This window comes from Phyllostomus discolor, chromosome 2, assembly GCF_004126475.2.
Source record: "Phyllostomus discolor isolate MPI-MPIP mPhyDis1 chromosome 2, mPhyDis1.pri.v3, whole genome shotgun sequence".
In the NCBI taxonomy this organism is placed as follows: domain Eukaryota; kingdom Metazoa; phylum Chordata; class Mammalia; order Chiroptera; family Phyllostomidae; genus Phyllostomus; species Phyllostomus discolor.
The window spans coordinates 54099683-54112655 of record NC_040904.2 but is presented as its reverse complement, the minus strand read 5'-3'; the positions used below and the strand labels follow the sequence as shown (position 1 = coordinate 54112655).

Below are 12973 nucleotides of genomic sequence, written 5' to 3'. Positions count from 1 at the left end.
GTGCTGTGGTTGGATGAGCCTTGTGGTTTTTATGTTCGCAGAAGGCACTCTAGCAAAAACCAACAGAGAACTTTAAGGATTACTCACATGTTCTGAAGGATACTCAGCATGCTCCAGCCACACATAAAAGTGACAGAGAGAGAATGAACATGAACCCAAGAAAGAAAAAGAATGAGAGAGAACAAGAGACAGTAAAAATGAGGACCTGGGCCTCTGACTTTAGTAGGGTTCACAAGTGGAATGCCCACGTTTCCATGGGTTCACTCTTCACTGGCTAGTTTAAAGCTTAATGTGATTTAGCCAAATGATTCAAGGTGTCAGTTATCTGGGTTACCCAGGCTTTCTCAAAGAGGGAACTTTAGGAATGAGGGCAGCATAATTCCGTATCTACCTGTTTGCTAGAGGCCGTGTAGTATAGCTATAGCAGGTAATATGTTTATTCAAGATGAATGTCTTTTAAGATGGATGCCTCAGCTATCAAAAGCTTAATGTTCTGCATGTACACTATACTCACTTTTCAACACCTAGTTCCTCTGTGAATTGTACCCAACCCCTCCACAGCCCAATGTGGCTGGGTTCTTTGTTGGTGTATGTACAATGCTTATCTCACCATACTGTAGTTTTTGTTTCCATTGTCTGTCTTCCCCATTAGATCTTGTCATTGACCTTTATATTCTAGCATCTATCATTTATAGGAAATCTACTCTTGGCTTTAACCTACACTGTATTTATCATTCAATGTAGAATACACTAATTTCTCTCTAATAATAACACCAAGAACAACAAGCCCAGATTACATGAGTGTTTCCTAAGTGGCAGCCAATATTTTATATATACTTATAGTACATAGGAATATATATATACATATGATACAATATACATTATTAACTCATTTTATCCTGATAATAACCCATAATGTACATACATGCTATTTCCATTTATAGTTGAGAAATCTGAGATTTAAAGAGATTAAGTTAGATATGTAGTAAATGATAGAAGTGAGATTGAAACCCACCCAGCCTGGCTGCATGGTCCCAACTCATACCCGCTATGCCATGCTGAGATAACAATATAAATTAAGGTGAGATTTCCCACTTACTTTAGTTCATTTTCTTATTTCCGCAAAACAAATTTAAAATATTTGAATGATTTTTTATGTTAGATTAATTTAGGTCACACATAGCTATACTAATGTTTATTCAAATAATATGGGGTGGGGTGGGGTGAAGTACAGATTTTAACACTGTGTGACGTTCTCATGGCTACACAATAGTTCTCAAAGCTCCATGAATCTTTCAGGCTCCTCCATTGCCCTGCTGTGTTTATGTGCTCTACACTCACTCACTCTTCCCTCATTTAAAATGTCATTTTTTCACACTTAGTCATTAAATACAGTTCTCAGAGGAAACGATTTCTCCTCCCTACCACCCAGTGTCTGTTAGCAGGGGCTCAAGAGAACCACAATTTCACCTAATACTATTGGAATTCACACGATGAGACTGACCTCTAGGAATATTTCACTGCCTTTCAAGAGGTGCTAAGTGATAGGATCAGAATGGATTTTGTTTGCTTTAATGGGAAAAGTGAGCTTTTGCTCATCACTTACATTTCTTCCCCTCTAAACTAATATCTAACTTTGGAACATGCTTTTTTGTTAGTAAATGATAGAAGATTTTTTTGGCATGGTTGGAAATGGAAGCATCCTGAGATTTTTAATATGTCCAATAAAACTCACAGAAGACTGGAGGCATGATATGAAGGGAGGTGCATTGTGGTGCACAGAGATGTGTTTTGTTTTAAAAATGGACCTGATGCTCCTTGAAAATGAGGAAACAAGTGAGATTTTGGATGGCACTGAGAATGCACAATGCTCACTCTCATTTCCATTGGAACACCACAGAGGCAGTACTCAACTTGCTTAAAATTAAAAGGTACATCAGGAATGCAAAACATCATATCAAATTTTAACCAGGCTTTTCAGTTGCTTTTTAATCCGTTCCTGATTCTTCATTTCTTTCCATTGGAAGAATTTCTTTGTTGTGGGCTGTTCATCCCCACCCCCTGGTGACCCCGCTCTCGAGGACATGCACCCTCAGCACCCTCAGGGTCCTTGGAGCCGCTCACCCAGCACCTGCGCCCAGTCCGAGCAGTAATGCAGTGTTTTCTTCTTTCTCACCCCCTTCTCTTTGTTGCTCTTTCTCCTCAGGCCCACCCTCTCCCTCCCTTCCCCTCGCTCTACGGACACCTTCCTTTCCTTCTTTGTTCCCTGCTCACCTCCCTAAACCACCTGTAAACTGTAAGTAAATTTCTATCTGGGAAGCTTGGTCTCATATAAAAATAATGTTTTCCTGTGAAACTAGAGATCCCTGCTGGGCACTGGCCACTCCCTGTGGCTAAACTATAGGTGTGGCTATATGTTCAAGAGCTGCCCAGTGCAGAACTGGGCATTAGGAGGGTTCATCTCTGAAATTAGTGAGCAGCGAGTGTGGCAGGGCTCAGCCCTGGCCCCACTAGTGTTAAAAAAAATGTGATATGAATAAAAATAATAACATTGACAATAGCTGCTAATATTTGTTGAGAGCTTACTAGGTGCAAGGTCCTATACTAACCACTTTGTAAGGATTTTCTAATTTAACCCTCACCACAGGCATGAAAGGCAGGCTCTGTTATTATCCCCATTGTACTAACAAGGAAACAGAGACACAGTGAGTGATGCAGGTCATACACCAGTGAGAGCCTCTTAACAGCTGGATGTCACTACCCCTCAGCAACTATCCAGTGGGCCTAAGTTCTAGGATTCCAGCTAGGACCAGGGTATTAAAGCAGAGCACAGAGCACCGGCTTGCCCTTCACAACTGAGTGAAACTGGAAAGGTGAACACAGGGTAGCGGGGCTATCATAGCCCAGACCTAAGACCACAGGTGCCACACAGAAGGGGTTTGGTGTGGGAGCAGAGAACAGGGCTGAAGGTATGCAGCTACCAGTAGCCCCAGTCAGTGAAAACTGAAGTGATGGGGTTCTGAGTTAAGGTATGGCAGCAAGATGGGTGGTCCACACTGGTGACCAGAAGGAGAAGGGCAGTAGTGGGGAGTGCAGAAAAGGATGCGGGCACCTCAGATACACAAACCATCAGCTAGAGTTTGGTGGGAGGGGGTTCAGTTGATGAGAGAGAAGCTGGGAGAGCCCAGCAGTGCCCGAACTCAGACCATATCCAGTTCTGAGGCTCAGAAACAAGGACAGGTCCAATTACCTTCCCTGAAGCACTGTGTCCAGATCAGACGAGCAGAAAGGGTAGCTTAAAACTGCTGGAAGGTGCTAGAGGAGCTTGGACATCACCTAAGGAAATCAAACTTCATCTGCTACACCTGTGATCTCACCTGGGGAGCTGCTGTATACATACATGACATCATTAGCTGGGGGTGACATCATGTCTTCCTTCTCATAATCCCTCAAGAACCCATAGTTCATAAATGATCCTAATGCATAAAAGTGAATGGATTCAAGGTTAACCTGAAAAGAATATCACTTTCACGTTGTGACTTGTTTTCTTGAACAGGAGAATAAGAAACACGGATACAGCTCGCATGTTTGTTTAGCCCTGGGGATGCTGTGAGAATGTGCCAGGCGTGTGATATCAGTTCATATATCACATTGGAGAAAAGGCAGAAAATTGTCCTCAGAGTCCATGGAGAGTTGGTCTGAGGGGATGCAGGGGTGGGGCGGAGAACAACTGTGTTTTGTTGTAAGCCCTCCTATAATGTTCAGATTGTATTTTTTGTTGTATGCGTTTGAATGTGTAAATGCATTAGACTTGACTATCAGGTCATCAGTTCTATAGTACATCAAAAGGGAGGGAAACATAGGGACAATATGTTAATGCATTGTCGCAGGCAGAAGATCAAGGCAGCCTAACCAGCAGATACAAGAATTTTAAAAAGAAAATATTAGTAGGCAGGGACCATTTAATGCGGGCATAAAGAAGTTCATATATCTCTCAGAAGTCATTATAGCACAGCAAGTGTTAGCCTTGTACCAGCGCCATACTCACACTTCATTGAAGACGGGAGTATCCCAATCACACACTGTTTAAGGGGCCAGGAGCAAGGGAATACACTTTAGCACAATTTTTATCCAAAGGAGCTAAGACCACAAATGAAAGGAGGCATCGTTCCATTGTGCCTTTCCCCGCCAGCATTTAATTAAACCTGCCAAACTCTATGCCCTGTGAGGGCACAGGCTGCGTCTGTTCATTCACCCAGCTTCCCTAGGGGAAAATCACCTCCTCAGGGTGTCTTGTCCCTCAGCCACTTGAGATGTTTGTCTGCTCCAGGCCAGGAAGGGCTGCAGGCCTGGCCCCAGGAGAGCCACTGAGCTTCTGTGAAATGGGAGGAGAAAAGTGGCCTGTCCTTGCTCCTTGCTCATCACTCAGAGATGCTCTTCACCAAGTCCCACATAAAACTGAAAGACTTAATCCCCTGCTGTCATTCCTCAGCTCCATCTGCCTGTTGGAATAATTGAAACTTGAAAGGTCTGCTTTGGTTGCTGCTGAAGAGGAAAGCTTAAATTTTAGTGGAAAAACTTAGCACATACTGCCTCAAACTTTAAATGTTGGGTGCCTTGTGAAATTTGATTTTTATCCTCTCCAGTTTTCTACACAGAGAATTAGGTAAAGGCTCTGTGCCCAGGTAAACCAGGGCTGTCCAAACTTCAGCATTCCTGAGCCACACTGGAAGAAGAAGAGTTGCCTTGGGCCACATATTAAATACACGAACACTCACAAAAACTGATGAGCAAACACAAGGTTTTAAGTTAATTTACTATTTTGTGTTGGGCCGCATTCATAGCCATCCTGGGCTGCATGTGGCCCATGGGCCACGAGTCAGACACCCCTATGACAAAGGCAGCAATAAGAACTTCAGGACCCTTGTTCAGTCACAGCCCACATGGGTGCCAGGCAACTCTGAGGGGTGGGGATCTAAGCTTCTCCAGCTCTAGGGGCTCCTGGGGGCTTCTAGCATCAGCCAGAGAGATCAGACCCACCAGAGGGACTCAGGTGGGCCAGCTGCATGAGAAAGGGGGCAGAGGGACCTCCAGCTCAGGCCCCACTGTTCATCGGGGTGGACTCAGACCACCCACACCCCAAGGTCACTGCCTGGACCTATCTTGGGAGGTTGGACTTTAATTGCCCCCTCCACTCTCTTTTCCCTATCCCTTCCTTGTATCCTTCCCCTTTCTCATATCCTCTATCCTTCTTTCCTCCCTTCACCTCCTTGTCCTCCCCCATTCCTCTCTCTTCACTACTCCGCCCTCCTCCCCTTCCCTATCCTTGCACTGCCCCTCCCTCCCCTTCTTCTTTTTCTTTTTCTGCCCTTATCCTTTCTTCCCTCACCCCTGCCCTTCCTTCTCTCCCTCCAACTTCAATGACATAGATCAAATAGTTCTGTCTGCTCCAAGAGAATCAAGGTCAGTCAACCTCCAGAGGCTCTTCCCAGTTACCTGAAGGCCAAAAGTTCAGAGTAAAATTAAGAGCTATTCATTCCCGCCCCCCTACCCTGGGTTAGAGAAGGGGTATTAACACCTAGAGGCACTCATTTTTGAAGAATCAGGTATTTTCACTGGCTGCCTCTCCCTGGTTGCAGCTTTCCTTCCACAGGCTCCTGCCTGCCTGCTGGCTTCTAACCCTGCCTCCCCTTCCCCCACCTAGAGGACAGAACTGCAGGGTGGCCTGTGTTTACAGGGCCTGGTTGAAGGAAAGACTCTACAGCTGGGGACGTTGTGGTGCTCACAGGAAAGGCTCTGGTGCAGGCTGCACCAGCTGCAGTCCTGAGCAGCCCACCCCCAGGGCCGTCCCCAACCTGCCCCCCACCCCAGCTCACGATAGGCAGGGCTCCCTCTGGAGCGAAGGAAGTTTAAGCTCCAGGGCCCTTGACTTGCTCTTGCCCTTCCAAGAGCATGGGAATAGCCCCACATTGTGTTCCCATGATCTTGTGTTTTTGTAAGTTCTGTAAAAAGAATATATTTTAGCTATAGTTGGGGTCAAGTGCTGTTCGTGTCCTCTATAGCTTCCCTTCTAACAGACTTCTCCCCTGGTCACATGACCCTGGAGTGGTTGTGGGTAGATGGGGGACATGACTAAGGGGAAACAGAGTTGGAAATACATTTAGTTTGCTTTCAGTGGGATTAGCCCGTGTGGCCCAGAGTCCCTTCTGTGCAGGGGCAAGTGACTGCTGGCCATCCTGGTGCAGAACTGGCTTGCAGGGACAGTGCCTCTGGTTGAACCACAGATGAGCATTTCCCATAGCACCTAGCTTCAGAAATCTGCAGGTGGTAGAGGAAAAACAAGGTTTGAAATTCACTGAGCCAGAAGCTAGTCTGGAGACTTCCATCACAAGATGTGCAAAATTCAAAGTGGAGGATTCCGTTCTCATGACACCCCGTCAAAACACAGACTCAGGAAGATATTCAGTGGTGTAGCACGTACACTGAGAAATGTCACGGAGAGTTGTGTGAAATGAAGTTGATCAGAAATCTTGTCTTTGCAGGCACTTACCTGTAGCCATACTGCACGCAGGTGTGTCTGCGTGTAAGCCAGCGTACTGCAATGCCTCCCAGCTATCAATAATTTTGATCAATCTTGCTAGATGGAAGCCTACCTTTGCTTCCTGCTCTAATTCAAAATGATTATCATATAAAGAGAGGATCAAAGCATGCAGAAAAACTCACAAATTTATTTTAACTAAAACTTATTTTGGAGGTACATCAGGCAGTTAACTAATTAGAATATTATATGTATTTCCTGAATTTTGAAATATGTTTTACATTTTCCAGATTTTAAAAGTAGGTGAGTTTTGGTGATTTATTTTCTAAAACAGTTTTCATAAGCAGCCCCCCTCCAAAACAAGTTGTATAAGCATCAGTTCCCACAGACCTGGACCCTCCCCACCGGCAGCCTCTGTGAGCTCCTGGAGAAAGGACCCAGTTTTTCTCTGTCTTACAGGGAGTCCGTCCAGCCTGGGCCCCCACATGCCCAGAGCAGTTGAGTTGGTGAGTGCAGCAGCAGCCTTCCCTCCAGGAGCCCTGCTGTGGGGGCTGCAGAGTGTTTTCCTGAGGCTCCTATTCCAGGCCGTCAGGCCCTGCTCTTGCTGGGAAAGACAACAGAACGGCTGTCGGGCCCCAGCTCCCCACTGCGTGCAGGCCCAGCTGTGTGCACTTCTCATTTTGCCATAGATCTAATTGAAGTTCTTTTGATTCTGGGAGGGGTAGGATGTCTTTTTTCCATACCTTCCCTCTGCTTTGTATTGTGTTAGGTTCAGGTGATCTGACCCACAAGACTGTCTTGTCTCAACTACAGCAAGACTGTTACCAGTTTTCTGTTTTCTTTAACAGAGTTGGTGTGGACCTGGATGAAGATCCGAAGGAAGAGCCCTCCTCACACCAGGCAAGTCAAAGAAGCCAATACATAGAATATAAAGATACGAAATGTTCTGTTCCATGGAATGTTCCATGCTAGTCCAGCATGTGGCCAAGAGGCTTGTTCTAAAGGGAGCTACCTCTGCAGGAAAAAACTAATCAGAGAACTATAGAATCCATTGGGATTTAGGGATTCACTAATCTCTGCATAACCTTTGGAGTGCTTACACCTCACACACACTTATGCCCTCTGTGTGGCAGCAGGAGGCCTGGAAACTGCATTGTGGGAGCAAGAACATTACTCTTGAAATCAGGTGGCCTAGAGTTAAATCCCTGCTGAGTAACTTGCTAGCTAACTAATCACAGTAAAATTTTCTCAATGCATGTCTGATGCATATCTGGCATCCAACAAATGGACCTGTTTCTGAGATATGACTTGTCATTTACCAGGTCCGGGTGCACAGAAATATTGAAAATTTGCAAAAGCACAGCAGCTGGCTTAGCTAAGCAATAGTTATCTACAGAAAGCTCAAAATCCTTAAGGAAAATCTTTCAGAACAATCTGTTGTTCCCTCCAGGAAGAGAAGTATTTTCTCTAAGCTCTGGACTTGAACCTGATATCAGAGTAGAGCATGTCACTGCGGTTTTTCATTAGTCATTTTTAACTCAGTACTTGAACAGTTGTGTGGAAAAGTTGCACCTTTTGCTGAAATTGCTGGTAGACAGACATGATCAAATAGCATAGTGAGTAATGTCGCTTAAGAATTGTGCATGATCATATCTGAATTTGAAGGAGATCCATCTCTTTTATGTATGGTTTTTCCCTGCAGTACCATCAATGTGGTGTAGCTGGTTAGTGCTGCTGCTTCCCAGGCTCACACAGACCAAAAGAAGGACCCTGTGCTCTACAGAATGGGCTGGAAAATTATGTTAATGATTCTGGCTCGTATATACTTTAATATTTTTGTCACATGTGCTCCAAAGCTAGGCCAGTAGTATATTCAGAAACTTTTTTGCCCAGGAAACATAGGCCTGCAGGCCTGGGCACAGTGGGGTGCCGGCGCACTGGGATTAGGGCCAGCTTGGTGACCCCACAAGGAGATCAGAACCATCTCCTTACACTGGTGGCTGTCATGAGCAGGTACTAAGGGCTTGTGGTAGCTCATTTTCACAAAGCATTTTCATCTTATATAGGTCAACTAACCCATTCTTCTACTTTCAAGTAAAGCTTTCATCTAAATTTTACCCTTCTCATGTCTTTTTCTCTAAAAGAAAAGAGATAGAGTAAGAAGGTTCTTTATCTTTCTCTAACTGCCTTATATTTTATAATCACATATAATTATTGATAATATTACCTACTAGCCTAACTCCTTTCTTTTTCAATTTAAATGCATTTTATTTTAGCTCATTCATGCTAATGTTTTTTGAGTCTCATTCCTTTGTAGAGTAGAAGGTGAATAGTAATAATGTCTACTTCTCCAGGTTTTTGACAATTAAGTGAAATTTTATCTATAAAAGCTACCGAACAATTAAATTAGTTTTGAGGCAGCTTACATCACCATGTATAACAAAATAGGAGTAAAATATTTTCAAAGAATTTTAAAATTCAGTAAAAAAATTAATAGAAGCAAAAAGCCAAAATCAAAGGAGAAAAAAAGGAATCACAAATAGTTAGATCATAAGGTCCTATAGACTTGCTATCGCTTTCTGATAACCAAAATGGGGGGGATTAAGAATCAGTAATATACTGAATTATTATCATTAGAGGGCAAACTATACTCTCTCCTCAGGTGATACAAAACTTCACAGGCCACGGTGTTTTAAAAGAAGTTTCTCATTTGAAGCTTGCTGTAGAGGACTGATAAGAGCTATCTAAATGTTAACTAACATTATAATTTGCATGGTTACTACTGAGCTACTGCTGCTTAAAAATAACTTTCATTTTAAGAAGCATCCTGAAAGTGCTCTGAATGATGATAATGTTTGGCTACCAGGTAGCTACCTTTCAAAAAGAGGTTTTCTCCACACCTTGGAATAATTCTTGTGTTCAGTGTCAAGACAGAGGAAGCGGTGGGTCCTGGCTGTAGGAACAAACCACAGCACCCACGCAGCAGCCACTCACCCGAGACAGTTTTTGTTAGTTTGTTTTGGTACTTTCCAAACCACCTGTCAGGAACCTCTCTGCCCTCATTTTGCCTGACAGTTCATTGTTTGTGATCAGCATCCATTGCTCAGTCTGATGACAGGGCATAAACCCTAATTCTTAGGAGGGCTGTGTGTTTCCACTTGGTTGGCATTTATTAAACTGGGCTTGCATTAACAGGACAATCCTCATCCTGGTCAACCTCTATTTAAAAAAGGCATTATTTTTACTTATCAAAAGCTAAAAGTTTCAGAGATAGTTATGGCAATTATTGATCATGCACTCTCAAAATCAATAATAAACATATTTTTGAAGAAAAATTTTCTTTATTTATGAAAAGTTTTTTAAAAAGCCTTAAGGAAATATGAACTTGTAGCTGTGACTAACTAGCAACATCACAATTTTTCTTTTTGCCTTGTAACATCTTTAGAGTGTGAATGGTATTGCATTCTTACTTGTATCTGGCCCAGAAGCTTTAGAAACCATGTTCCATACTCGGCTATTAAACTTTAATACACACTCTACATAAATATGCTACTTTGAAAAATTGCAGTTGTAAATTCTGTCTCTTAAATTAAAACACACACACACACAAACCTCAGGACCCTCCCCCTTGCCCCAGAGGAAGTTTTCCTGGTAATTGGTTCTGAATTGATTCTGTGTCTTTGGGAGCACAGCATTGCAGAGAAGGTGACTCACTGGAGCATCATACCTGCTTTTAATCTTTCAATGAAAATTCCTGCTATCCAAGAAGGGCTGCTAATATTACTCCTCTTTTTCCCTTTTGCCATTTTTCCCGATCATCCTAATATGTGTTAGATACCAATATTGTTGTTAACACTGTTCTAAGCACCTTAAATACATTAATTCCTCACTTTCCAAGGTAATCCTGCATGCAGACTATTATCATATTTCAAATGTAATTTTGTACATAGTTACATATTTCCCCCTTAAAAGTATATCAAAAATTACCCTAGTTCCAGTATCCCATGTTACAAATTGCAGATTGTATATAAAAAGATAAAATGATGAACTAATTTATAGGCAGTTAAACTTAGTAGTTAACTTTTGGGGGAGTCAAATGTTATACATGGATTTTTTATTACATAGGGGTTCAATGTCCCTAAACACCCACATTTTTCAAGGACCAACTGTACTAATACAGTTCATCAGAAGCCTTAACTCATAACATAAACAATCAATTAACACATATTTTGTATGTTATGTGGATTATATACTGTATTCTTACAATAAATTAAACAGAGAGAAGAAAATATTATTAAGGATATCATAACAATGAGAAAATATGTTTGTAATATTTACTGAAAACATCTGCATAGGACTTTCAGTAAAGATAGTAGAACAGGTAAATACTGTTCTTGCCTCCTCCCATGACCACATCAAAATTATAACTAAACTACAGAACAACCATCACAGATAAGGACCAGAAATCTAGCTGAACAAAAGTCCTGTGACTAAGGATATAAAGAAGAAGGCAGGTGAAGACTGATAGAAGAGGTGGAGATGAGAACAGGCTGGTCCCACACCCATGTGTGGCTGATGAAAATTAATAGGGATATCTCAGCTGCAGGGGTCCCCTCTGCAGAGCAAGGAGTTCAAGCCCCATACCAGGCTTTCTAGCCTAGGGCTCCAGTGCTGGAAGGAGAAGTCCCCATAACATCTGGCTATAAAAATCATCCAGGATTGCGGCTGAATAAGACAGAGGCTTCTGGAGTCCCAGACAGTTCCTCCTAAGAGACTATGCATAGATTCACTAAGACTCACTTGCTCTGAGCCCCAATACTGAGGCAGCAGCTCAAAAGCACTAGGGACATATAGGAAGGAACTGAATTGGCTGGCTTTGGAGCAATGTCTAAAGGGACAGCTCTCTCCCAGACAGAAGTGTTGGCAGGAGCCATTTTTCCTTTGCTGAGCTCCCTGCCCAAAAAGCTGGCAGCAAGGTGATATATGAGACTCCATCAATCTGACTTACACTGTTCTGCCCACCCTGGTGATTCCCTGAGACCTCACTCTACTCAGCTTTTTGGCCCACTCAAGCTGTTTCCACCATGCTTTTCCATATGAAGGGCCTGTCTTGGCTCATACTGTAGAATTTCTAAAATCTCTCAAAGGTTTACAAACACCAAATAAGCATCATCTGGCCTCAGCATGCCCAGTACTTCTTGCTAGGTGGCTTCAATCCCAGCACTAGTTCAGCCAACTTCAGATTACACCTTAGTTTCTACTAGGCATCTCCAAGCCCAGCACAAGTAGCAACATTCTTTGTAACTTATATCAAGTGGCCCCAGGCTAGGCACAGGCAGTAGCTGACCTCAGCCTGCACTAGAACCCCTCCCAAGAGTCCCCAGAATTTACATACCTGGTGGCTATCTTTATACCACACCAGAGCACCATTCAACCACCTCTAAAAACAAGACACCCAAAGGGTAGACTCAGCAGACAATAGAATAATGCTAAAGTGAATCCAGACCCATGGGGTCAGTCCCCCAAGGCCCACAGCAGCTCATATGCTGTGGTCATGGCCAATTCTCATAGTAATCAGGCTGAGGGTCAGTCCCACCCACTGATGTGGCAACAGCATTCAAGGCTTAACTACACAGGAGGGTTCACACAGCCTACACAAGTAACACACCTGGAATACCTGACTCAGGTGACAAGGGAGAATGTACCACTGGGCCCCACAGGACACACACTATATAAGGGTATTCTACCAAGACCAAGAGACATAGCAGATACACATAATACATAGAAACAAACACAAGGAGTCATCCAAAATGAGGAGATGTAGAAAGATGTCCCAAATAAAAGAATAGAACAAAACTCTAGAAAAAGAACTAAACAAAATGGAGACAAGCAATCTACTAGATGCAAAGTTCAAGCCACTGGTTAAAAGGATGCTCAGTGAACTTAAGGGAAAAGTAAATGAACTCAGTGAGAACTTTAAAAAGAGATAAGAAACATAACAATGAAGATGGAAAACATAAAAAAGAACCAGTCAGAAATGAATAATACACTAGAGGGAATCAACAATAGAGAAAGCAGAGGATCAAATCAGCAATTTGGAAAACAAAGTAACAGAAAACACCCAATCAGAACAGCAAAACAAACAATCCCCCCCTCAAATGAGGATACTTTAAGGAGCCTCTGAGATAACATTAAGTATACCAATATTCACATCACAAGGGTAACAGAAGAAGAAAAAGAGAGAGAAAGGAATTGAAAAACTATTTGAAATTATAATGACAGAAAACTTTCCTAACCTGGTAAAGGAAATAGACATACAAGCCTAGGAAGTTCAGAGAATCTTAAACAAGATGAACTCAAAGACACTCATACCAACATACATCATAATTAAAATACTAAAGGTTAAGATAAAGGGAGAATCTTAAAGGCAACAAG

The 12973-nt window shown here is 42.8% G+C and overlaps 1 protein-coding gene across 2 annotated transcripts in view; it reads left to right on the top strand.

The window, feature by feature from the left end:
- Positions 1-12973, top strand: part of SLC9A9 (solute carrier family 9 member A9) — a 540019-nt gene that overhangs the window by 418365 nt on the left and 108681 nt on the right. For both annotated transcript variants that reach the window (XM_028505205.2, XM_036017879.1), the window contains one exon: positions 7387-7438. In XM_028505205.2, coding sequence (XP_028361006.1) covers positions 7387-7438 — 52 coding nt within the window. The remainder of the gene's footprint in view (positions 1-7386; positions 7439-12973) is intronic.